General features: G+C 49.0%; 8 protein-coding genes across 8 annotated transcripts; 6 read left to right on the plus strand and 2 right to left on the minus strand.

The window, feature by feature from the left end:
- Positions 1-81: 81 nt before the first annotated feature.
- Aspvir_005764 (uncharacterized protein) lies at positions 82-867 on the plus strand (the record flags this gene model as incomplete). Its single annotated transcript, XM_043268977.1, has 1 exon — positions 82-867. One exon carries the CDS (start codon positions 82-84, stop codon positions 865-867), a length of 786 nt encoding a protein of 261 aa, XP_043124912.1.
- A 546-nt stretch (positions 868-1,413) lies between these two features.
- Aspvir_005765 (chaperonin-containing T-complex subunit CCT3) lies at positions 1,414-3,321 on the plus strand (the record flags this gene model as incomplete). The annotated part of the gene is made up of 6 exons (XM_043268978.1): positions 1,414-1,438; positions 1,499-1,565; positions 1,625-1,833; positions 1,885-2,475; positions 2,538-3,175; positions 3,229-3,321. 6 exons carry the CDS (start codon positions 1,414-1,416, stop codon positions 3,319-3,321), a joined length of 1,623 nt encoding a protein of 540 aa, XP_043124913.1.
- A 169-nt stretch (positions 3,322-3,490) lies between these two features.
- On the minus strand, positions 3,491-4,114 carry Aspvir_005766 (PRKRIP1 family protein; the record flags this gene model as incomplete). Its single annotated transcript, XM_043268979.1, has 1 exon — positions 3,491-4,114. The coding sequence occupies one exon, from the start codon at positions 4,112-4,114 to the stop codon at positions 3,491-3,493; it is 624 nt and encodes a 207-aa protein (XP_043124914.1).
- Positions 4,115-4,920: 806 nt separating this feature from the next.
- On the plus strand, positions 4,921-8,458 carry Aspvir_005767 (ubiquitin-conjugating enzyme E2; the record flags this gene model as incomplete). Its single annotated transcript, XM_043268980.1, has 6 exons — positions 4,921-4,971; positions 5,038-5,097; positions 5,157-5,171; positions 5,240-5,332; positions 5,382-8,007; positions 8,061-8,458. The coding sequence occupies 6 exons, from the start codon at positions 4,921-4,923 to the stop codon at positions 8,456-8,458; spliced, it is 3,243 nt and encodes a 1,080-aa protein (XP_043124915.1).
- A 741-nt stretch (positions 8,459-9,199) lies between these two features.
- Aspvir_005768 (uncharacterized protein) lies at positions 9,200-10,470 on the plus strand (the record flags this gene model as incomplete). The annotated part of the gene is made up of 5 exons (XM_043268981.1): positions 9,200-9,218; positions 9,544-9,679; positions 9,731-9,905; positions 9,961-10,038; positions 10,090-10,470. The coding sequence occupies 5 exons, from the start codon at positions 9,200-9,202 to the stop codon at positions 10,468-10,470; spliced, it is 789 nt and encodes a 262-aa protein (XP_043124916.1).
- A 786-nt stretch (positions 10,471-11,256) lies between these two features.
- On the minus strand, positions 11,257-12,227 carry Aspvir_005769 (BTB/POZ domain-containing protein; the record flags this gene model as incomplete). Its single annotated transcript, XM_043268982.1, has 3 exons — positions 11,257-11,755; positions 11,810-11,968; positions 12,094-12,227. 3 exons carry the CDS (start codon positions 12,225-12,227, stop codon positions 11,257-11,259), a joined length of 792 nt encoding a protein of 263 aa, XP_043124917.1.
- A 1,458-nt stretch (positions 12,228-13,685) lies between these two features.
- Aspvir_005770 (uncharacterized protein) lies at positions 13,686-15,158 on the plus strand (the record flags this gene model as incomplete). Its single annotated transcript, XM_043268983.1, has 3 exons — positions 13,686-14,072; positions 14,149-14,740; positions 14,797-15,158. 3 exons carry the CDS (start codon positions 13,686-13,688, stop codon positions 15,156-15,158), a joined length of 1,341 nt encoding a protein of 446 aa, XP_043124918.1.
- Positions 15,159-18,693: 3,535 nt separating this feature from the next.
- On the plus strand, positions 18,694-20,708 carry Aspvir_005771 (uncharacterized protein; the record flags this gene model as incomplete). Its single annotated transcript, XM_043268984.1, has 2 exons — positions 18,694-19,672; positions 19,726-20,708. 2 exons carry the CDS (start codon positions 18,694-18,696, stop codon positions 20,706-20,708), a joined length of 1,962 nt encoding a protein of 653 aa, XP_043124919.1.
- Between the last annotated feature and the right edge of the window lie 2,705 nt (positions 20,709-23,413).

A 23,413-nucleotide genomic window follows, 5' to 3' on the forward strand; every position in this document is an offset into this window, starting at 1 on the left:
CTCAACACATTCGAAGCATACTCTGCATCTCCCCAAATCTTCTTTGGCAGTCATAAGGCGTATCTATACCTGGTTTTCATCATGCCAATCTACATCCCTCTGGCTCCTCCCAGCCTCCATACAGAGTTCAACTACAACTACAACTACGGCTACAACACAATGCAGTGGCAGAGCTACGGACAGACACCACGAGTCGCTGGTTACGACACCGAAGACGAGGAGGAAGTTGTTTACGATCTTGACGAACACGCCATGGCCTGCCTACCACATCACCTGCAGCAGATAATGCGAGAGCTTCACATGGAGCGCCTGGAGCGTCTGCAACGCGAGAACCCTCACTTCAAATTCCGCAGCCCAGTCGCGTATAATCGCAACCGACATGCTTCTGCATGGCTCGACAGCGTGGTTTCGCAATTCGTGGAGAGGCGGTCAACGCACAGAGCAGGACATCACCCGTTCGGAGAGACGCCAGATGTACTTCCTCAACAGATGGACTGCGGTGAAAACCAAGGAGAAGCTACGGCAGAAGCTCAACATACACTCGGCGATACAGTTCACCAGGCACAATCCGCATCCAGAACCATGGAATCAGACCTCACCTATCCTCATGAGGTGATGATTGCAGATGCAGGTGTCGAAACGGAGCACAACTCATCTCCGATCCAGGAGTACTTCGCGGATGGGGACGATAAGAGTCAAACTCACATCAGATATGCAACTTGGTACGGAGGTCAACCCTTGGAAGAAAGGTCGGGCATTCCCGAGTTTCGCAGGAGACGATCATCAATCATCTTGGAAATGCGAAGTCGGCTTCAGAAGAAGATTTGGAGGATGAGCCGATTTTTCAAGAGATGTTCCGTTGCCTGATCAGACTGCCGCACACATCCGGTATCCACGACTGTGCTAAGCTACCTTCTTGCGTCCTGCTCACTATTGGAAACATGGCGATAATAATGATCCCCGGTGTTGTTGATATCAGACTTGACCGAAACTTGGTGCTTGGGTCGTTATTTGGCGGGGCGTTGGTAGTCATGTTATAGGCATATTTACTATGTCTTCTGGGAATCTTACAGGTTTGGAGCATCATAGGGTTTAATCGGCGTTGCTTTAGAAACGTCAAGTCGAAAATGATTCAGTCTCTATTTACCTAATTTCTACATAATTTGCCTGATAGCTCAGGGGAAACTGCTGACGAACTAAGCCCAAAGTAGATTAGGGGGCGGTGAGCTTCAATCCCACTTCGCGGTGCGCTGGAAATTTGATGGTGGTGCGGGCACAACTCCACGTCTTCAAGCTCAGCAGGCCCATTGTTCGGCTGCTTCTAAATCGTGTTTGGGACAGTGATATTCGTCGCTCTATTGAAATTCATTCCTTAAACCGTCTCGTCCGAAGTAACCCGACAACACCGCTAATATGCAGGCCCCAGTGGTGGTGATGAGTATGTTATTCAAGCCCATATACCTCACACTCCTTTCAGACCACTAAGCGTGCATTTCAGACACCAATGCTGGTGACAGGCAGGTCGGCCGTAAGGCACAGCTTTCGAATATTACCGCTGCGAAGACGTACGTGTGACATTCGACCCCAATATACCCACTCCGATGCTAATAGGGACCGTGTGTAGCGTTGCGGACATTATCCGGTCATGTCTTGGACCCAAGGCCATGTTGAAGATGCTGCTGGATCCCATGGGGGGTATCGTTCTGACGAACGACGGACATGCTATTCTGAGAGAAATCGAGGTGTCGCACCCCGCAGCTAAGAGCATGATCGAGCTCAGTCGCACTCAGGACGAGGAAGTCGGAGACGGAACGACAACCGTCATCATCTTAGGTATTCTTTACTGTCGGTCGTTCACTTGAAATTGTGTCTAACATTCTTCAGCTGGTGAAATGCTTGCCCAGGCCCTTCCTCAACTCGAACGCAACATCCACCCCGTCGTTATCATTCAGGCTTTTAAGCGTGCTCTTGCCGACGCACTTGCCATCGTGGAGGAAGTCTCACTGCCCGTGGATATTGACGATGATAAGGCGATGTACTCGCTGATCCAGTCGTCCATCGGGACCAAGTTCGTCTCCCGGTGGTCGGAACTGATGTGCAACCTCGCGTTGAAGGCGGTTCGGACTGTCTCGTTCGATGCTGGTGGTGGAAAGAGGGAAGTTGACATCAAGCGTTATGCTCGTATTGAGAAGATTCCTGGTGGACAGATTGAAGACAGCGAAGTTATTGACGGTGTGATGATCAACAAGGACATTACTCACCCTAAGATGCGGAGAAGGATAGAGAATCCTCGAATCATCCTGCTCGATTGCCCACTTGAATACAAAAAGGGAGAGTCTCAGACAAACATTGAGATCAGCAAGGAGGATGACTGGAACCGTATTCTTCAAATTGAAGAGGAACAAGTGAAGCACATGTGTGATGCTATCCTGGCCCTGAAGCCCGATATTGTTTTCACCGAGAAGGGCGTTTCAGGTAAGACTTTTGTAACTTCTCTACTACGACCGATGACCCGACTGACTGACAATTCTGCTCAGATCTTGCCCAGCACTTCCTAGTGAAGGCGAATGTAACAGCGATTCGCCGTGTAAGAAAGACCGACAACAACCGTATTGCGAGAGCCACCGGTGCCACAATTGTCAACCGTGTCGATGACCTGCAGGAGTCCGACGTGGGAACGAGATGCGGTCTTTTCGAGATCGAGAAGATTGGTGACGAATACTTCACATTCCTTCGGAAATGCCAGGACCCCAAGGCCTGCACGATTTTGCTGCGTGGTCCCTCCAAGGACATCTTGAACGAGATCGAACGAAACCTGCAGGATGCTATGTCCGTTGCCAGAAACGTCATCTTCCATCCACGGCTGTGCCCTGGTGGTGGTGCGATCGAGATGGCGGTGTCAGTCAAATTGAGTCAGCTCGCAAAGTCCATCGAAGGTGTTCAACAATGGCCCTACAAGGCTGTGGCGGACGCTATGGAGGTTATTCCCCGGACATTAGCACAGAACGCCGGTGCCAGCCCCATCCGTGTCCTCACACGCCTGAGAGCTAAGCATGTCGAGGGTCAGCACACCTGGGGTCTGGACGGTGACTCGGGTAACCTTGTCGATATGAAGGAGTATGGCGTCTGGGAACCGGAAGCGGTCAAACTCCAGAGCATCAAGACGGCAGTTGAGGTACGCCCTCAAAAAACCCCCTTTTGAAAGTGTATCGAGCTAACGTTCCATAGTCGGCCTGCCTTCTGCTCCGTGTTGACGACATCTGCAGTGGTAAGTCTGCACAGCAGGCAGGTGGTGCTCACATGACCGGTGGAGACGATTAGAGGCCCAATTCTTCGAATAAAAATGCGTACATAATGCTACACGATTTAACTCCGAAACTGTACGAATATCCTTCTAGACTAAAATTACATGGGTATCTTCATAGTGCACACCTGGTAGGGATCGTTTCTCGGCGAATGTCGGTCCAATCCACCTAGCAGCCTCGTAGGCTCAATCCTCGTGAATGATCACTCCTGGTGTTTCAGTAGACTGATCAGCCCCATCCACGGCCATCGCCTGATCCTCCTCGTCTCCGTGGCCATTCTCTGTGCGCCTTAGTGCCTGTTCAACTGCCATCTTATTAGGCCCTTTATTGGAGACCGCAGCATCTTGGTCGTTGTTATTGTTATTGTTGTTGTTGCTCTTCTTCTTCACCGCATTCCTCTTCTCTCTTCTCCTCCGATTCTTCTCAGTTTTCTCCTCGTCCTTCCGCCTCGCTTCTTCTCTCTTTTGTTCCCAAGCCTTATCCTCCTCCTCTTTTTCGACCTCACTCTGCATCAAGCGCAGACGCTCGTATTCCCTCCTGCGACTCGCCTTGTAGACGTGGAATTCCCCGGAGCCCGCACCAGCCGAAGAACCTTGGACATTCGCAACGATCTCTGGAGGGGGAGCAAGTGATCCCGAGGTTCGTTGTTTCGACGCTTCGGGGATTTTTATTTCTTTATTTGGGTCGCGGAAGAGATGCTCGATTTGCGATGCTTGCTCGCTGAGCGGGGTGACTGCGCGACGTTTGACGGGTCTCTTGCTGCGCGGATCTGCGCTTGTAGGGATAGACTCGGGGCCTGGCTCTGACATGGTTGAATTGTACGATCGATAAAATTCAAGTAAGGGAGTAGTTTTGGTGGTGATTAGCTGGAGGGAGGTCGTCGCGCAGGGTAGTCCGGTCAATTTCTGACGTATGGTACAGGTGCTGGAACTTTTGCGCGAAAGATGACGTTTCAGGTTCCGGAAGCAAACTCAATTGTCCGCAGACACACAGTCAAGGAATATCTTTGTATGCTAAGGCGATCAAGGCGACACGATTGTTTGAGCAGATGAAGTCGTCAATCGACTTTCGGATAAATTCTGAGCGGTGAGATAAATCCCTCTTTGATGTCAGTCTGCTTAGCCGCCAGATCCTGTACCTCTCAACCTCCGTAGATTGCGCCAATTTTCAGATGCCCCTCTCTACCTAGACTCGGTGGGTAGCTGTAAACTATGGATCTACTGGCGATAACTAGAAGGCGAAATGTTCCTGTCCAAACAATTTGATGTAGCCGTCAACGGCCAGAACACAACCTCTCTGAGTAACAGGTCCTAGTAATCAGAAAGTAGATGCATGTACTTGCAGAGACCTGAGGCCAACTAGCGCATGTGATAGCCTCAGGTATCTATTGTTGGTTGATTGTTTTCCCCATCTCAAGAACACTGTTTCTTCTGTTTGCTCTGTGCACCTTCACCTTCTATTCTTACTGCTTTCTGTTTTGACCTTTACTGATTCTTTGAGGTCTTCCGGTTTTCGCACCCTATGCAGCTCTTATTCTTAGATTAGATGTTGATATTCGCTGATTCCCCGCACATCGTGTCCCTCCTTATCTTCATGGTCTCTCACTCTCATTACAATGTCTTCTAGGTCAGCGTCTACTGAAGCTCCCAGTCCGGGCAATAGGAGGGTCAGCACTACTATCAGCATCATATTTCCTGTTAAAGGACTTCTTGAACTCACAAAGGCCTACTAGCTCGACCTTAACGACCTATGTCGTCTCAAATCAAAGCCCTCTCTGTTGGGTATCGTTAATGTGAGTGACACCAAGGTGGAACTGTAGAATGTCCAGCAAACTAACGCGGCCATGAGTAGAGAACTCACCACGATGTATTTCACACCCATTTTACCTTATTTCTTCAGATGTTATTGGCTGACAAAGGGGTTTCCCTTCGCAGATTGATACCCACCAGCCTCTAGATGATGTTCTGATAGTCTCGTACTCTTCAGTGCCTGAAAAAGACTTGCTTGAGTTTCTAGAGACTGGCGCAGTATGTTATTTGTCGAGCTCAACATACTTCAAAGGCTAATTCCTTGAAGCCACCCAAAGGCTATGTCTATGTTACCTTTTCGGAACCCGCGCAAGGGAACTCTCTTCTACACGAGGATGATCTTGAACTTATTGATCGAGCATTAGGCACTGGCGAAATTGTCAAACGAGATCTGGATGACACTCTTAGCGGTACAGTTATTGGTGCCGCCGTGACCTGTACGCTTGAGCCCATTGCATATCGAAAGACAGACCCCATGACAGGGGAAGAGGGACCACTGCAGTTTGCCGAAAAAGCCATCAAACGTGACAATTCTCCAGGATCCGTAGAAGAGGCATCGACAACCCCTCTGCTCCATAATGTCCCACTGTCAGAGCTTCAGAATTACGAGGAGTTCACCGAGGGTGACTACATAATTTATGAACAAAAGTTGGGGGTTGTGCGTGAGGTTGAGCGCGATGCAGTCGTCCTTCTTCAAAACCAGAAAGTTGTGTCACCTCTGGATCCCTTTGCTTTGGAAATTCCTATGACTGTTGGTACCGACAACGTTGTATCGTGGCCAAGCAACCAGGATGCCATGAGGTCATATCCTCTGCCCAACGGCGACTACCTTTGGACCGTGGAATCTGAGTTTGTCTTTCCTGGACAATTTACGCTGACGTCCTCAAAGAACTTGAGTCGAGGAGAGCGGTCCCTAGAAACGGGCTCAAAATCACAACCAGAAGAAGGTCATGTCCTGGCGACTCCTGCCATGAATATTCACGTGGAGTGGCTCTGCCCCAATGTCTATGGTGCAGGGCCGTCATATGGTGCTAATAACAGTGAGATTATCCGAGCAACAATGCTACAAGGGACAGCCATGAAGTGCGACTTTGGCAAGCTACCCAACGAGGGCATCAATGAAAGGACAGTCAGATCGGACACGTGGGTTGAGGTGGACCCCGGAGATAGGGTTCGCTTTCGCAACCCAGCCGATGCAACGAAGTACAATTACAAGCAGATACCGACCGACCAGTCCTTTGGTTATGACATAAATCTCTTTCGCGTGTTATCCACCCAAACTGAAGTGACGGTCCAGTGGCAGGATTTGAGCGTCACGACCGAGGCCGCTACCTCTTTGCACAAGTTCAATGGTGGTGGCGATGACGAGGTCTGGCCTGGAAACCTTGTCGTCTTGAGCGAAAGTCTCGAAACTATTCGCACGTCTTGTTGCCGCCATGAGTCCCATCGTGCTCGAAAGGTTGGCGTAGTACAAGCTGTAGACAGCGGAGAAAGAGTAGCATCCGTTCGATGGTACAAAGATCCAGATATCGAACTGCTCCATAAGGGGAACATGCTGAAACCGGGTTCCAGATTGGGTGAACTGGGTGATGCCGTTACTCAAGTTTCTGTCTATGAGCTAAGCGTGTATCCTGGTTTAGGAAAAGCATTGGATGACCTAGTGCTCCTGGTTCCAGAAAAGGTCCATCGGTCGGTCTTTCCACCAACACCTCGTGATCCGCCCGCGGTCACTGGGCCTTGCCTGTACAGCTTTCTCTTTCCGATGAACTTCTTCGAGATGTCCATGTATCTTGAATCCATGAAGCTGGCACTCTTCAAGTCGGAAGCGTTCAAAAATGGGATCACTATCGATTCGTCCCCTCTACCTTCCCGTTATGTTGTTCATCACGATGAGTACAACGGACAGTCCCCTTGTGACTTCCTTGGTAGGATCGTCTCAGTGGACATCGAGGGCAACATTACTGTTCGACAGGTCGGTCGCAGCAGTTGTCGTGATATTTGCGTTCCTTTGGAGAGAATACTCATGGTGATTGATGATGACTACGATGTTCCCCCTTTGCCCCTTCCACCGCTTGACATGTTTGACTTACCCGGCTTGCCCCCCTGGACGTCAAATCCCTTCATGTTTGATCGAGCATATGAATATGAAGGTGGCGAACGACTTGATGACGACAGCAACGATGAAGAATGGTTGACAGAAGATGACTTCGAGGCGGATAACGATTCCGACGACGAGGATGGCATTAATGACGACTCGCGCCATGTGATCGGCTTGGAGGATTCTGCGGCACCGAAAGTAGCTGAGATCAATATCACTGCTGAAATTGTTGAGGACCAGGAAGAAAAGTTGGAGACATCCAAAGCGGATGATCATTCCAATGCATCTATCGCACAGTCATGTCCGTCACCGTCCACATGCCCTCCAGGATTTTCTCTTCTGGAAAGTGATCCTCCCTCTGACCACCATTTCATATCAACATCCTCCCGCGGAAAATCGGGGTTACGGATGAGTCGTATACGGAAGGAATATGAGATTCTCGAGACATCGCTGCCTCCTGGAATCTTTGTTCGGACCTGGGAATCTAGGATAGATCTCCTACGAGTTTTGATCATTGGTCCTCAGGGAACGCCATACGAGCATGCTCCGTTTGTGATTGATTTCCAATTCCCTGAAGATTACCCCAACAAGCCTCCCGCTTCCTTCTTCCACTCCTGGACGAATGGGCAGGGTAGGGTCAATCCCAACCTGTATGAAGACGGTCGAATCTGTCTTAGCATATTAGGTACTTGGCCAACAAAGAACGCGGAGGAAAGCTGGTCGCCCATTAAGTCCACTGCCTTGCAGATCCTGGTCTCCATCATGGGCCTTGTGCTGGTCAAGAACCCATTTTACAGTAAGTATCTCCTCGGATTTCTAGAAGCTCAGAATCACTCAAATATCTCACAGACGAGGCCGGCTATGACGTCCTTGCTGTGGACGACAACCGTCGCGTCGAGTCCTCACAATACACCGAAAAAGCATTCTTGACGACACGAATCTTTATCAAGCATGCGCTTCAGCATCCAGTCGCTGGCTTAGAAGACGTTTTGACTTGGAACTATTTGAAATCTGGGCAGAGAGACGATGCATCTAGTCGCCCGCATTTACTACGCCGGGCTATTGACTCGGCCGTCGGAATGATTGAGCATCACAATAACACCTCTGCTACCGACCAGCTTGGCGAGGATAACGCAGCAACTCCATTTGTTTCCCGTCTTAGTCTTGGAGCCGTAGTAATGCTGAGGAAGCACGTCACTGATCTGGAGAATATTGAATCGACAATCACTGCCAGCGATTCCTCTTAAGAAATACGGCTTCAGTGCATTCTCGAGGCCGCATTTGACATCCAACGTCGTTCCCGACCGACGAGACTATCAAGCAAGCTCTAAGCACTGAATAGTCAGTAACCAGACTGCTGTGCTCTTGACTTCGACTAACACATCGTTCGGCCTTAGCTGATGGAGATATGTCGACAAGGAGGACAATTTCATGTCTCATTGATCGGAGTAAATAGACCAAAGAATATGTATTGCAACGAGTAGTTCCAAGTAGAATGAAATTGAAATAAAAGAAAGACAGAACAAAGGGGGCAGCTGTCTCATCGATCAGTAGATCGTCTACCCATTAAGGAGTAAGGCAATGTAGCCAAGTACTTATTGACTACATACCTTCCAAAATGCATACGCGAAAATTATCGAGGTCTTAGAAACTCAAACTATTGTTCTATGTTACAATCAATTAAAGACGACCATTGGTTGGGCCATAAGGTGTTGTGTTGTGGGAGCATACTCTGCGGTATTGGTCTTTGGCGTGTTCCGTTCGTCGTCATCTTCTCTCCATCATTCTCTCCGTCATCTTGTGTCCGTTCTCTCCTGCTCCACGGTTCTTCTCGTTCCCGTCCCATCGGTGCTGCTGGCAGTATCTCCAATCTTCGGGAGAAATTGCGATAACTCCGTTTGTTTTCCATCGAAGAAGTAATCCTCTAATTGCTGTCGTTTACTCATTCATCGCTCGCGGACCGCGTCGTCGTCTGCTGCCCATAGAATATGGGAACTTATCGCTTGGGTAAGCTTATTTCTCTATCTATAAAATGCTTCGTGGTTTATTTCTTCATCAATTAAAGTCCTCAACAACTATTTTCTCCTTTTCAAATGTTGTCAGCAATTGCCTGTATTCGTGCCTGATTAGAATTGCTCGTGGCGGTCACACGTCAACCGTACACAAGAGAGCTGCAAGTGTGGATAATCTTCGTGCTTCTCTTCATCGATCTTGCATCCATCCATTATTGTTATCTAGCACTCATGTGCCTATCTTACCCCTCGATCATCAATCTCAGTTTCGAGTTTCACTTTATCTTCGGAAATCAAACAAATACGCTAACATCAACCAGAGGCCGCCTCAACCGGCCGAGCGGGCTGCCAGAACAAAGAATGCAAGGAGGACAAGATCAAAATCGGCAAAGGCGAGCTCCGCCTCGGCACGTGGGTCGAAACCGAAAATTTCCAGAGCTTCTTCTGGAGACACTGGTAAGTTAGTCCCTATGTCTTAGACTCGCAATATCACTGACACGCGGCCAGGGGATGCGTCACGCCTAAGATCATCGCCAACCTCAACGAAGCCGTTGAGGAAGCGAGCGGTGACTCGAAGGATCTGGACGCCATTGACGGCTTTGAGGAACTTCCTTCGGGGTATCAGGAGAAAGTCCGTAAGGCTCTGGAGCAGGGACATGTTGACGATGAGGATTGGAAGGGGGTAGGCCTTTGGATGGATTCTATTGATATCAAGTTGATACTGACAAGGGCTTTAGGACCCCGAAATGAATCGGCCTGGCATGGCGGGCTTCCGCAAGCGTGCCCCAAAGAAGAAGAAGGCTGACGAGGAAGAGGTACTTGCTCCGCTCAACCCCATTCTACGCATATCGCTAAGACTATCACAGGCGGAAACCGCATCCGAAAAGGAGGAAAAGGCTCCCAAATCGAAGAAGCGCGGCCGTGCTCAGACTGATAAGGACAAGCCCGAGGAGAAAGCTACCGCGCCCAAGGCCAAAAGAGCCAAGAAGGGCAGCCGCGCCAAGCAAGAGAGCGACACCGACGGTGACGACGACGAGCAACAGGAATCTAACGAGGAAGAGGTCCAGCCCAAGCCAACCGTGACCAGAAGAGGCCGGGTCTCCAAAGCTGCCGCTGAGGAGAAAGCGCCCAAGGTGCCTGAGAAGCAGCCTGCGAAGCGTCAGAGGAAGTCAGTGGGCGAGGACGGTGATGAGGCTAAGCCCGTTGAGGAGAAACCCAAGCGTGGTCGCAGAAAGAAGTCGACTTAGGGCGGAGCTCAAGCTGTTCGAGCATTTCACGCTTAGCGGATTGTTGCACTTGACTTGTGGGATATTGCATCATTATCGGGGAGTACTGTAGTGGGTCTATCTGGTGTTTCGTACGTAAGCATTTCTTTATGAAAAGGATGATATTGCAGGTCTAGCTACGTAGCCACCTATGTATTAATATTAACTGGCATGTTACTTACGCTCCCACTCCAATGAATACGAAATATCTAGACCTTCAAGGATTTTGTCCTCACATCGCTTAGCAGTTAGAGGAGCAGGCGTAAAATGAGGTGGCCGAATCTCTCAATTCCTATATAAGGATCATTCTCTCATCATATCAACAAGCTGCTGTATGCGTCAAGAGATTAGACGCATATATAACTAGCAGCTTCACATCTCCAATCAATCTGAACAACGGAGGCGCATGCAAGAGCAGAGTGCTTCCAGGAGAAGCCTTCAAGGAGTGACATCTGAATACAGAAAGCAAGCCACGCGGTACGCCAGCAAGATTAAAAAGTGGTAAAGCAAATGGTTACTCAAACCACAAACCGGCCCACCTCGGTAGAAGCAAAGAGTGAGTATCAGATAAGAGCGAAACAATATGTTCAGTCTGGTTACAGGGCTAGCAATCTGATGGGTTATTTGCTGTTCAATGCACTAGGTCATTCTTCCATTTGATCCGCCGTAATGATGTGTCCTAGACGATTTTGAGTGCTCGATCACTGTCGGCTTTGCCGAAAAAAATTTTGTCAGTTAACAAGTGAGAAGTGCGCAGAGGAGGAGAACTTACTCGAGTGCCTCCAGATCATCCACGTGGTTACACATCGCAACAAACAAATCAAAGTAGAATTTATGGCCCATCTCCATGTCAAATTGCATGGTTCCGCTGCTCTTGAAGATATGACGGGCGCGAATGATCATCGCTAGGTAATGAGCGCGCAGTCGAGACTCAGAGTCCGGCGTGTTGTCATAGGCATACCGAGCGGATCGCAGGATCACGTCAATAGGGATGCCTCTCTGAAGTCCTTGCTTGCGAAGCGCAAGGCTTTTGAGTGTCTCCAAGCCGTATCTCTCAGCCGCACAGTACATAGCAGTGTCCCGGAGGACTACGCCGTTGATGGCAGAAAGAAAGATTGTCGCTGCGCTTGATTCGCGACTGTTGATACTAGAGCTGTCCTGGTAACCTTCGAGTCTGAATGAGTTTTGACTTTTGTCAAGCACGATGCGCGGGGTGTAATCTCCCTTGTACAGGAACTCGAGGACACAGGACAGAATTTCTGGCTCTCTGGCAGTATGTCAGTAGGCTGAAAAGAAGGTGAAGGGGAAACTTGACACTCACTCGTCGGGCAAGCCTAGAACCTTGTCCTCATTATCACCTACAAACCGGTCCTTTAGCACAGGATGGAAGAAAGGAGAACGGGATAGCACGTCCTCATGAGCTACGAAGCATCGCCGATCCCTGCCCACAATCAATGTAACTATAGGACTTGTGAGAGGACTGCCTTTCAATAGTCAGTATCATTTCAAGGATGCAATTTATTTTTCCCGGAGAGAGGTTGACTCCATCATAAGGCTCATATAGCTGATGGTTGGCAAGCCGAAATCGCGCGAAAGGTCACTTACGCATTTGTGGACTTGCTCTTTGGGCTCTCTTTCCCCTGCTTCTTCACCTTCGAATGTCCCTTGTACATCCTTTTGAATGACTTGAAGGACTTTTCCACTCGATCCCGCGAAACGAATGAACGTTTGGATGTCATGGTGTTGTCATTATCATCCAACAACCTCAATAAAAAGGATACCAGAGACAACCAGGTGAGAACGCAAAAGAGCGACAGAAGGAACCAGCACAATGGAAAAGACTGGACGAACTTGTCGATAAAAAGAAGCGACGCTGCCGAATCATGCAGGCTGCATGTGGGGAGTCCTGGAAGCTGTTCCAAGAAGTGTATCTTCTCGTGGCTGTGGGTCTTCATTGAGAAGACCATACTAGAAGAACACTGTCTTGAGACAAGCTTGGCACACGAGAATCCAGCTCAGATCCACGTAGCACGATAGCCGACTCTTGGGAGCGCGAGGAAAGAGGAAGAGAGGAGAACAAGAAAATGAAGTTCAAGTGGAAGCGCCGAGTGACCCGCGACGAAATCATGTGATGGGATTAGCTGCTGACAAGGATGCCTATCAGAATCAAGACCAAGATCAGGCAGACGAGCTCGGAATCATCCATCCAGTTTGATCAATTTATACATGACTCAGACCGTATCCTTGAATGACTCAAATAATCTCAAGCGTGGCCTTATGTGAAGGCACACAGCACTCTTGAATCGTTGCCTTCGCCGTAGACACTATCTCTGTCGAGGCTTTGGAATAACTTTGAGAACTCGCTGTGTATAGATCTGACACTCTGTGCTTCTCATAGGCCAGAATCCCGCGTAGAGATCTACAGTACTGTAGGTAGTATAAGGTAGTCCTGACAGATGGACCCATATCGCCTATGGTCATGACAGGATGGAGGATGCACTCAACGAACATGGCTCCAAGGCATCTTTGCGCAAACAACACCATCCACTCGTACACTAGAGAGGCTTTCCCATGTAAGTGATCGAAATCCGATATATTGTATCTCAAAGGGAAACTCGATTAATTAAATCGAGTATCTTCCTCGACTCGATGAAATCGTGGGCCCGTGGCTAGATACCTTAGGTACCTCTACGCCACGATTAGCTAAGGACCAATCAGGTCGGCAGCTGATGAAATTATGTGGCTGGTATCCACTATTCCGGCTATCGTGGCTGTGCAAACAGCAGGAACTGAGTGGCTGATGGGGGTTCTTTCACATGATGGACGCCTGGGGCATGATATCATCGTGTGAAAGTGACAGTGCAATCAAGTTCCTGACTACTGGTTACAAGAAAAATTGATGTTTGGGCCTTCTGTCTACTCACTATTCACAAGTATCTATCTGAGAACTTTACATTTGAATGAATGTTGATCGCTGTGGCGATTAACTCAGCGCTACTATATATTTCTCCCCTTTGTGCAGTTTGCCAGGGATACCTTGCTTTCAAAAGTTCAGAGGCCAACGCAATGTCCCGCTGATGCTCTCCTTTCGTCCATCCATCTTTACCCTTTTAAGAGCGTTTGGTGGATTTTCCGCCTCTATACAATTCGATTTCCAAGAGAATTATCAAGATTACATCTAACATTACCCTATCGAGATGCAACGCTTTAGTTATCTACAGAACTGGAGGCGCCCTTCACAGGCAGACAAGCCACATGACCCAGTCCTGACGGCCGAAGACGAGCAATTCCTACAGTCAGTTACTGCTCAACCTACAGAGGCAGAGGTTACATTGTCGTTGAACGGTGATGAGAATGTCCGTCCCCCTGTCAACGTCCCAAGCACCGAGGCATATAATATCCCCCTACCACTGTCCCCGGTTGAGGAGTTCAAGGAGCTTGGCGAGGAGGAGCGGAGGGCGAGTAACGCCGGAGTCGTCCGTACGGATTCGAAGCTTTCCCATGTTGAGAGCACTTCACCTTCAGACAAGAAGAAGGGACCATGGTACTGGTTGCGTAGGAGGGGCACAAGCTGGAAGAAGAAGGTACGACGTCATTTCTGTGAACTCCGTTGTTTGGAAGTCTTGCAAGATGCGTGCTCACATCTTGACTCCGTTTTAGGACAAAGACGCAGCAGTACCAGCAGAGCCGAATGCCTCGCAAGCCCTTCAATCCTCCGACCCTGCCAACAGCGAAGTGAAACAAGAGACGGATGACATGACGGAGATACTGGAGCGCCTCAACTTAGCTGCGGATAACAACCGCGTCTTCTCGATCAGCGACGAGACCCAAGAGCTCCTGCGCAAGTTTACTCTCATCTTCAAGGACCTCATAAATGGCGTACCGACCGCTTACCACGACTTGGAGATGCTCCTTAGCAATGGCAATAAGCAGCTACAGCAGACATATTCGCAGCTTCCAGGCTTTCTTCAGAAACTGATTGAGAAACTCCCGGAGAGGTGGACCGAGACATTGGCACCGGAGATGCTCGCAGCGGCTAGCGAGAGGGCCAGCCGAAGCGGCCTCAATGTTGAGAATGTAGGCAAGGCGGCTGCAGCTGCTAATAAGATGGGCATAAAGGTGCCAAGTTTGAAGGAGCTGGTTGGTAAACCAGCGGCGATTGTGGGCATGCTGCGGTCCATTATGGCATTTTTGAGAGCGCGATTCCCAGCAGTCCTGGGAATGAATGTGCTCTGGTCTTTAGCTTTGTTCAGTAAGTATCTTCTACTAGAAATTATCTTACATACTAACGGCGAACGTTCCACACAGTCCTCCTATTCGTACTCTGGTACTGTCATAAACGTGGCCGCGAGGTACGCCTAGAGAACGAGCGTCTGGTGACAGAGGAGGAAATCTCCAGATTGAACGAGGATTCCACCGACGGAAGGATACGTCCTACAGAGACACTCGTCACAACAGCGGCTCCAGGAGCATCAGTTGCTGAACTCCGCGAAGGCGTCAAAGAAGCACAGCAAGCAGGACAATCAGCCACTGCTACCGCTGAGAGAGGACAGGACGAGAGCACCCCTACTCCTGCTCCGAAGCCAGCAAGGTCAAAATCAATCTTATCTATGTGGCCAAGGTCCCAGACGAAGCCGACACCCAAAGTTGAACCTTATCCAGGAACTTGAGCCGAGCAATGAGCAGTATCCTCCCGGAACCTACCACCCCTGTCTCTCATCGTTCATTTTGCGGCTTTTTCTTTGATACCACTTTTTGGCAACTGTTACTTTCAGGATTGGGATTATCAATCGGGTATTGAGTCACGCAATAATGATAATGCTGCAATGAAGATCAGACGTTGAATTTGGCCACTTGTTCAGTACTAGCGACACACTAAGACATTCCATCGAACATCACGAGCCATGGTAGTGGATCGGACGGCTTGTAAAACGGGACCGAAGTGGCAAGCACTCTCTATCTAGCTCCTCGAAGTTGGTCCTCTTTTGCTCCTCTGTTGCCTGGAAGGCATTGTACTCCATAATTCGGATAATATTCCAGCGTCCAGACGATGTCCTCAGACTGAAATCATTCTGACATATGTGAAGTAAGAGATAAAGTTCGCTCTAACGTTGTGGACGGGCCCAGATTTACTCCGTACTGCCATGTGAGTGCCATTTCTGGCTTTGGACATGGACATGATGCGGCAGAATAGAAAATTTGGCTACTGCGGGGTGCAGCAGACCCATTGTCCAATTACAGGTTGTAGATTGTGCCGATCGCGTGTAAGCAGGATCCAGCGGGTTAGTGATTTTGGGTACCGTAAGATCCGTCGGTTCCAAATAGTAAATTTAGTAATAATATTCGGCGTCTAGGTACCTTAGGTATCCCGCCAAGCCAACTGTACTGCATATACAGCAAATCTGTTTGACTTCTGCTGCAGCCGTCCCTTTACCGCTCTTTTGAACCAATAGTATCAAAGTCAATATGCATGTCGAAAGGGCAAGGTAAGGTATGCCTGAATGTTGACCTGCGATCTGTAAGACGGCGGAGATTATTCTCAATGACACCTCCGATCATCTCTGCTTCTGTATGATTGTATGTTCTCTTTCCTGCATTTCCGCTGTTGCCACCGCTGTGGGGAATAGAGGAGGAGAGTCTTCCGATCCTATTGAGAGCCGAGGGCACCAGGGGCAAGTGATGGACAATTCAGCTACAGTTCGGGGACTCAAGTGATATCAATTCCTAGGGAAAGAGCACCTATGATAATCTATCTAGATTAACGATGAGGAGATCGAAACACAAGATCAAAAATTTTCGTGAGAACTTGGCCAATGGCCGCAACACTGGTGGAGGAGCCAATACTTAGGTACCTACTTAGGGTAGTTCAGACGGGATTGATGGGGATTGTATTCGTACCTACAACTTACAAGTCTGCTTGGGCAGTGTCTAAGGTAGTCACCTTACTCCGGATTCTATATATTTTGGCTGTAGGCGTAGCAGCAGCTAGCATCCTGCCGGCCGGGGCAATCTCGCATTAATACACCGTACCATCAGTACATTTACTTATCTAAAGCGTTTACAATTCCCAGGGTGCAATGAGGTGTGACACAACATATGATAGCTAGAGTGCCAGATCTGATAGATCGTTTCTGAGTCTGAGAGGTAATTTTTGGCGGGGTTGATGATACCCTTTTGCATAGGACACAGATCAATTAGCATCCTGGGCTTTGGGAGGCGTTCACTATCAGGACTAATAGTACCTAGCACTTACTGTATGAGGTATCAGGCAGTGGAATTTGCTTTCTTCTGCTGAAAGCCCCTCCTCAATGATCATCTTCAGAGGCTTGGAGTTTAGGAATAAGAAGCTGAGCGGATCTACATTCTTTGCTTGCATACAGAGGACTCCGGCTTAACCTACGACTGTTGGCTCTGCCGTCCGGTACGAGGGCAATAGTGAGGCTATTCTTAATGAGCCAAACTACGGATTATGTCTAATCAAATGGTGTCGGATTATCAATTAGAGTGATATGGAGGCTTGTTTTCAAATTCGGTGGTACACGTACGGGGTGTTAAGAATTATGTGAAGTGTATAGGTGCCTATCCTCAAGGGTGTCGCTGTATCATCACCCTTTCATTTTCTAACTGTGATCTAATTTCTGAGTTTGGTAAGTGTGCACAAGCCGTATGAACTGCATGGGTTGATCCTTGACAAGAATCAATGCCTTACTGTCATAATAGTCATAATGACTTGACCATCAATTTCAGTCTCGAATCATCAAATGAGTCACCCAACTTGTTAGCGTACACCAACTATGGTTATCTAACAGTCTATTGGACGGGAGCACTACCATGTCTTTGCCATGATTCAGGATTGTCACCTCTTTGCTGTCATTTCTTAGTTTGACTGTGGAATTGAATGCTCTCTGAAATGTTCACGCCATCTGCAGTCTAATCTACCCGACATTAGGTAACACCACCTCAATCTGAGGGCGTGCCTTTACACATGCTCGCGCATACACCAGTCTCTTACTCTGTATCTTATCAAGCAGGTACCTCTCTATTATTCTCTACCTCTCTAGTTAATGAGTAGAAAAAGGCTTGACCTACTCATCTTGACTCGATATTGACGTCAGATCCATCCATTAACACTGTTGTATTTTTCCTGACTGGAGTGTTTCATCGTCCTGACTTCAGGCTTTTGCAGTATCTGAATAATAATTGGCTCTTGAATAATTAGAAAATTGCTGGCAAAAAAATTGAGAAAGGAGAAAAATGAAGAGCGGAAAATGCGGTGAGCTTTCGGCCGACCAATAAGCATGGCTAAAGGAAAGCTTTTATCCAATAAACGCCCGGAATGCTGAGCCTGGTTATTAAAGCCCCACTGCAGTTGGAAAAATTGGTCCGCCCCAGCAGTCTGTCTCTGCGTCCGAGGTCGTTTTGCGCTGTAAGCCTGTAACAGCCAGGCTGTCCGCCCTGCCCAGCAGTATGGCTCCGTACTCCTACTTTGTAGTGCCAAGTACGACCTCCTCTTCTATGATCCTTCTTTTCCCTTCATCCAATTCACCCCATCTCTCAGACACCAACACCGTGCTTTTACTATCTACTTTTTTAAAATCCTCCAAATACTTCAGATCATCATATACCAGATTTCGTCAAGGTTTCAGTGCCAGAATGGCTTTCGTTGAGCTGTAGATCACTCACTGGGGGGCATGTCCTATGCTCCTCAGTCCAGCAGCTCCGAGTAACTCCCAATTTGACTTGACGATATCTGTTTCTCTTTCGACGCAAACCGTGAGAAAGCGTCGAAATTGCCCCTTAGCACATTCACAGAGAAAGCACTTTTGACGTCCGTTGAAGGACTTGAGGTGCTTTTGTGGTCAACGAAAAGTCTTCGTCCTTTCCCCCTCCTCCGATCCCTTGTCATCCGTCGTCACATCTACCTATCCTCCTCTCGAATCTCGATCTACGATAACGAACCAACCTTCCTTCCTTCATATGAGACGACACTTTATGAATTGACGGTTGAAACTTTACCTTCCTTGCTCCTCCGGTTTTCGAATCTCGAACCTCAGTCTCTTGGAGTCTCTGACGCAATTGATCCGCTCATTACGGATATCAAACTTTGTCAACACCCGGGCCGCTGAAACCCAAAGCCCAATACAACAATTAAAACTGGACGATCCCCTTCTATTAAATACAAACAAATCTATTGTCATCAACACAATGACGCAAACTAAAAAATCTCACAAATCACCCAAGGGGCTTATCAAAGATAGCCGTGCTCTCAACCTTATGAAGCACTTGGACCCCAAGTCTGCGAGCTCGTCGTCACGGCGGTCCAGCAAATCTCTCCCTCTCAGCTCCTTTACTACTGACCATAGGCGAAGAGCTTCGAGCTCGTCAATCTCCAGCGTCTCCTCGGTCTCATCTATCGAGGCCCTGAGTGACGATGCCAATGAATCAGAAGAGGACGCTGATGATGAAAAGGAACAGCCTGCTGTTCGCGGCCCGTCTTATGGTCGACGTGACAAGGGTCGTAAGTCGGGCATCAAGTCTACAGGTCGGAAAAGGGTGAGGCTTTCCGACGATGATGGCTATGACGGTCAAAGAAGCAGCGATGAAAGCGATCCGTATGAGAGCTCGGACGATGTATACGCTGCTGTGGACGATATCAGCGACGGAGACGATGAGGACCAAGATGTTGAAATATTGGAAGAGCTGCTGATTGTCGAGTCGGAGGACGAGCACGACGTCGACGACGTTTTCAAGACTTCCACAGTGTCTGAGCTCGAGTTGGCCGGTACCAACACTTTTGAAGATCACATGCTGCTGTCCGCTGCCTCGTTCTTTGACGAGGATCAGCTCTACAGTGCCATGGAAACCTTTGGTGAGACTGACTTCGCCAGCGAGGCGGCTGCAGAGACGCCAATGCCTAGGCGTGTCCATTTCGAAGAAGACTCCGATTCCTCGTCGGATAGCGACTCGCATACAGAGGATGAGATACCGAGTGATTTCTTGCAACAGGACAGTCTCGACCCGCAACTACGTCGTATGATTGAGAACGACAACGAGAACTGCAGCAGCCGCCGCCGCCGTCGCCAGTCCGATGAGTTGTTCGCTGAGTCGGACTATGGCCATTCGAACATCTACCACGTCGAGTCTGACGCCGTTTCCGAGGGATCCGAGTCGAGTGGCTATGAGAGTATGCAACATACCTGGACTTTGACCTTGATCCTCCTACTGACATGTTTGAAGCCGATGATGGCGAGACCACAGATGAAGACCTGCCACCACCGGCAACAATCACCCACCCCCGTTCCATTCTCCGCCGCGATTCCTCCGCCTCTCTGCCTCCCGCCGACGAGAACAAAAGCCAACCCCCTACTCGCCGGCGCGGTCCAATCTTAGGTACTTTTGTTGCAGACCCCCACAAGCCGGTGGCCTTGGTCGACTGTACGGGGAAACATCTTGTGATCATTCCAGCCTATGCCTCATCCCGCCATGACTGGCTTGAGTCTGCCACCAACAGCATTTGCGGCACTGCCAACAATAGCCCACGTGCCACTACAATGCACCTCATAGACGAGAGCGACACGGATGCTCTTGCCTCGCCGAATCGTCACGACCTTAGTCCCATGTTGGCATCGAGCGCTAACCTAATGATTACGGCCCTTGGAAACGACATTGCCCCGGGTGGTCAAGTCATGGGTCCTCCGGAGGCATTTTACCCATCTCGTGATTTTGCTATTGATAGTTCCTTTGAGGATGACGACGACGATGATGATGATCCCGAAGCCGCCTTGAATGTCGAGGATTTCATCGACTTTGGAGACGGCTCCTCCGACGAGGAGATGGGCAAAGCATCTGACGAAGATGCGATTGCCTCGCCAATGGCCACTGCATCCATGACAGTCGTAACCGGCACTCCTACCCCTAACCGTGGAGGTGATACACAACAAAGCAATAGTGCCGAACGCTTCCTGAATCATCTGGATCGTGGCATTGTGACGGCCTTCCGTCGCAACCACAACAGATATCAGGCCCTCTTACGTTTACCCCAGCACCGCGAATTCATGCCTGCCAATTCGCCGTCCCGGCCTGCTAGCGTCTTCCGTCATGCCAGACATACAGACCAGCGCACTCCCACTCGGAAACGCAAGGCTAGCGGATATGCCGGCGGTGAGGCTGTGCGACGGAAGCTCATGGATGCTCATCGGCGCACTCAGATTCCTTTCTAAATCTAGCAATGCTACATGTTCGCCCGCAACTCCTTATGGACGACTGGAAGGGATTGGATGCATTCTTTTATTTGCCGTCTGTGTCACAACATAGACTTCGTCTGGCAGGTCCTCTAGATATTGCGCTGTGGGCTTGTTTACCACATAGACGTGTATTGATTGATCTAGCGAGTCAGAGTTGTTACTTTGATGCATCTGAGCATGGTCACGGGAGCTGTACTATGGATACATGTTCGAGGACCAAAAGTTGATGCCTTTTGAGTTGCGGTGTCTGGTTCACTTCGTCCATTGTAGATCTGAGATCTACTCATTTGTCTACTTTGGGTCTTTACTTTTTTATGGCGCGAGCAAATACCTCGAGGATCCTGGATCATTTTTTCGTTTACTTTTTTTTTTTTTTGCATTCTATGGTCACGATGTTATACCAGTCATGTGAGAGTCATATACCAGCAATTCCAAAACAGATTCAAAAGTTCTTAAGCTTCTGATTGCTCCACGTAACATTATTTACGTATAATATTGTCTTGCCGAAACCGGCTCCAAAATTTTACTCATAGTTCCTGAACTTTCAGAGGTCAGGCAATAGTCGCATAGATAATATCTACGACAGACTCTGCCGAGTGCCGACAGCAGGCATCGTGCGACACTGCCAAGAACACTGGCGACGCCTGGAAGAGTCTTTGAGCTCAAACTCGAGATATTCCGCAGAGTAACAGGTAGACAGAAATGCCCCTGGTCCGTATCCACAGAGTACGGAGAACTATCTAGTCCGCAATCCGTGCTGCAGTGTCAACTAGCCCATCCGTCAGTGACTGGGCACTGACACTTGACGTGAGAACGGAGCGAGCGACTCTCTGGGGTTGGAGTCAGGTAGCACCAGCATAGTACTCCGTAGTACTGCTAGGGTAGCTACGGTAGTAGCTACTAGCACCAGCTAGACTTGACCAAGCTAGAGTCCGTCTTGCATACATTAAGTGGCTGGCTGTATGATTCCGAATGCTACACTTCGAGACTGTAGTACCGTACTACGAGTCTACAGTAGTCAGTAGGGTATCTAATCCATCCTAAGCATGGACTCGTGGCTGAAATGATGGCTCGTTCGCGCCACAGCGGGAAGTAGTCAATAGTGATACCATACTATTACTCGGGCTCTTGACCTTGACTTGACTCCATCTGTAGGCTCCCGTGCAGGATGTGACCCTGACCCTGCCATGCTCATCGAGGGATGCAGAGTGATTCGTTGGTGGGAAGATCATGCGTGTTCGAGCTGATGGCGGCTATGGTGAAGAATAGAACAGCCTGAGGAGGGTCTTGTTCTTGATCATTGTCAGTTGCTTGTTTGGATGGCGGTTCACGGAGGACTCGGAGTGCATAGACACTTGGTTTTAGAGTCGGTAGAGCAAGTAATCTATTTTGGATAAATATAGCAGCCGACAACGCTATTGGGAGACGATGAGACTGGAAGAGTTTCAGGGCGAGACGCCAGCGGTCTTGGCTGGGGGCTTGCTTTTGCTTCGCTTATTTTTGGGTTTGGATTATCTACTTCCTGAATCAGGTAGTGCGATCCTTCTTTTGTTTGTCTGCATATGCTGCAGATTGCCATTGAATCTGCATGCTGTATACTGGTAGAGCGTTGTGTTGCTGGGTAATTTGACGTGTCTATGGGCAACGGCATAACAGGTTGATTTGTCGAGAATACCTAGCTGCGGGCTTTTCTTTTCCCTTGTTCTTCGACTTCTCCACCTATCTACCCCATCATCATCATCATCATCATCATCAATCCCGTCTATTCGTCCATCCACGCATTAGCCGAGTGACTTTTAACTTTTAACCTTTTGCTTTGTAACTATGGTGATGATAATCATGATGATTTCCATCGTGGACATTGTTCAAGCTTACCGCGAGGAGCCCAATGCCGCATCTGCAGACTAGGCGCCGGTTGAACCCCTACCACCGCATCTCTGCATTTTTTGCAATTTCACTGAGGTGTGCCTCCTCTTCTGCATGACCATGACAGTGACAAATAAGCTGCCATTTACATACCATAATAAGCAAACCGCTGCAGGAAAGAATCAACCCCTCCAGGGAGTCAGGGACTGAGGCCGGATCTAGACTGAGTGCCCCCGCAGTCGCCGGCATTCTCGCTTTAATTAGTTAGTCCAGTCGAGGTATGTGAGCTCACCTCCGTCCGAGTAGTTCGTTTTACTTGACTCCTGTGAAGTGGTCTAGTCTCCTCGATCTGGACGGCCCTGATGAAGATGATTGGTGGCTCTTCGCGCTTCCCTGATCACTTTCTGCTTTCTGCTCTGTTCCTGCACTAGCGCGCGACTTCAGACGGACTGCATTTCTAGTGCATGCTGGCCAATTGGCCCCTGAGCTGTTTCAACTCTGATCGCTCATTGGCAACAGGGCTTCAGTCTCCCGGTTTCACCAGCTAACTCAGGCACCGCCTGTCAAACTGCTGCTGGATGTGTTGAAAAGAGGCGTTTCTCAGAATGTCTTACCTGCTTTTTTGGGCTATGCTTGACAAAGATGCTGCTCCGCCAGGTGTCCTGTGAATGGTCCGCTTGAACTGGCCCATTGTCCCCGAACCACCAGGGCCTTTGTTCTTTGTCCCCATTGATGGATCATGAGGGGCATGTGGTTGTTTCACTTGCATCTCCAGAACTGGTCAATGGCATGCAATGTTGTAATGCTGTGGCTTG

The sequence above is a fragment of the Aspergillus viridinutans genome (genome assembly GCF_018404265.1).
Source record: "Aspergillus viridinutans IFM 47045 DNA, scaffold_3, whole genome shotgun sequence".
Taxonomy (NCBI): Eukaryota; Fungi; Ascomycota; class Eurotiomycetes; order Eurotiales; family Aspergillaceae; genus Aspergillus; species Aspergillus viridinutans.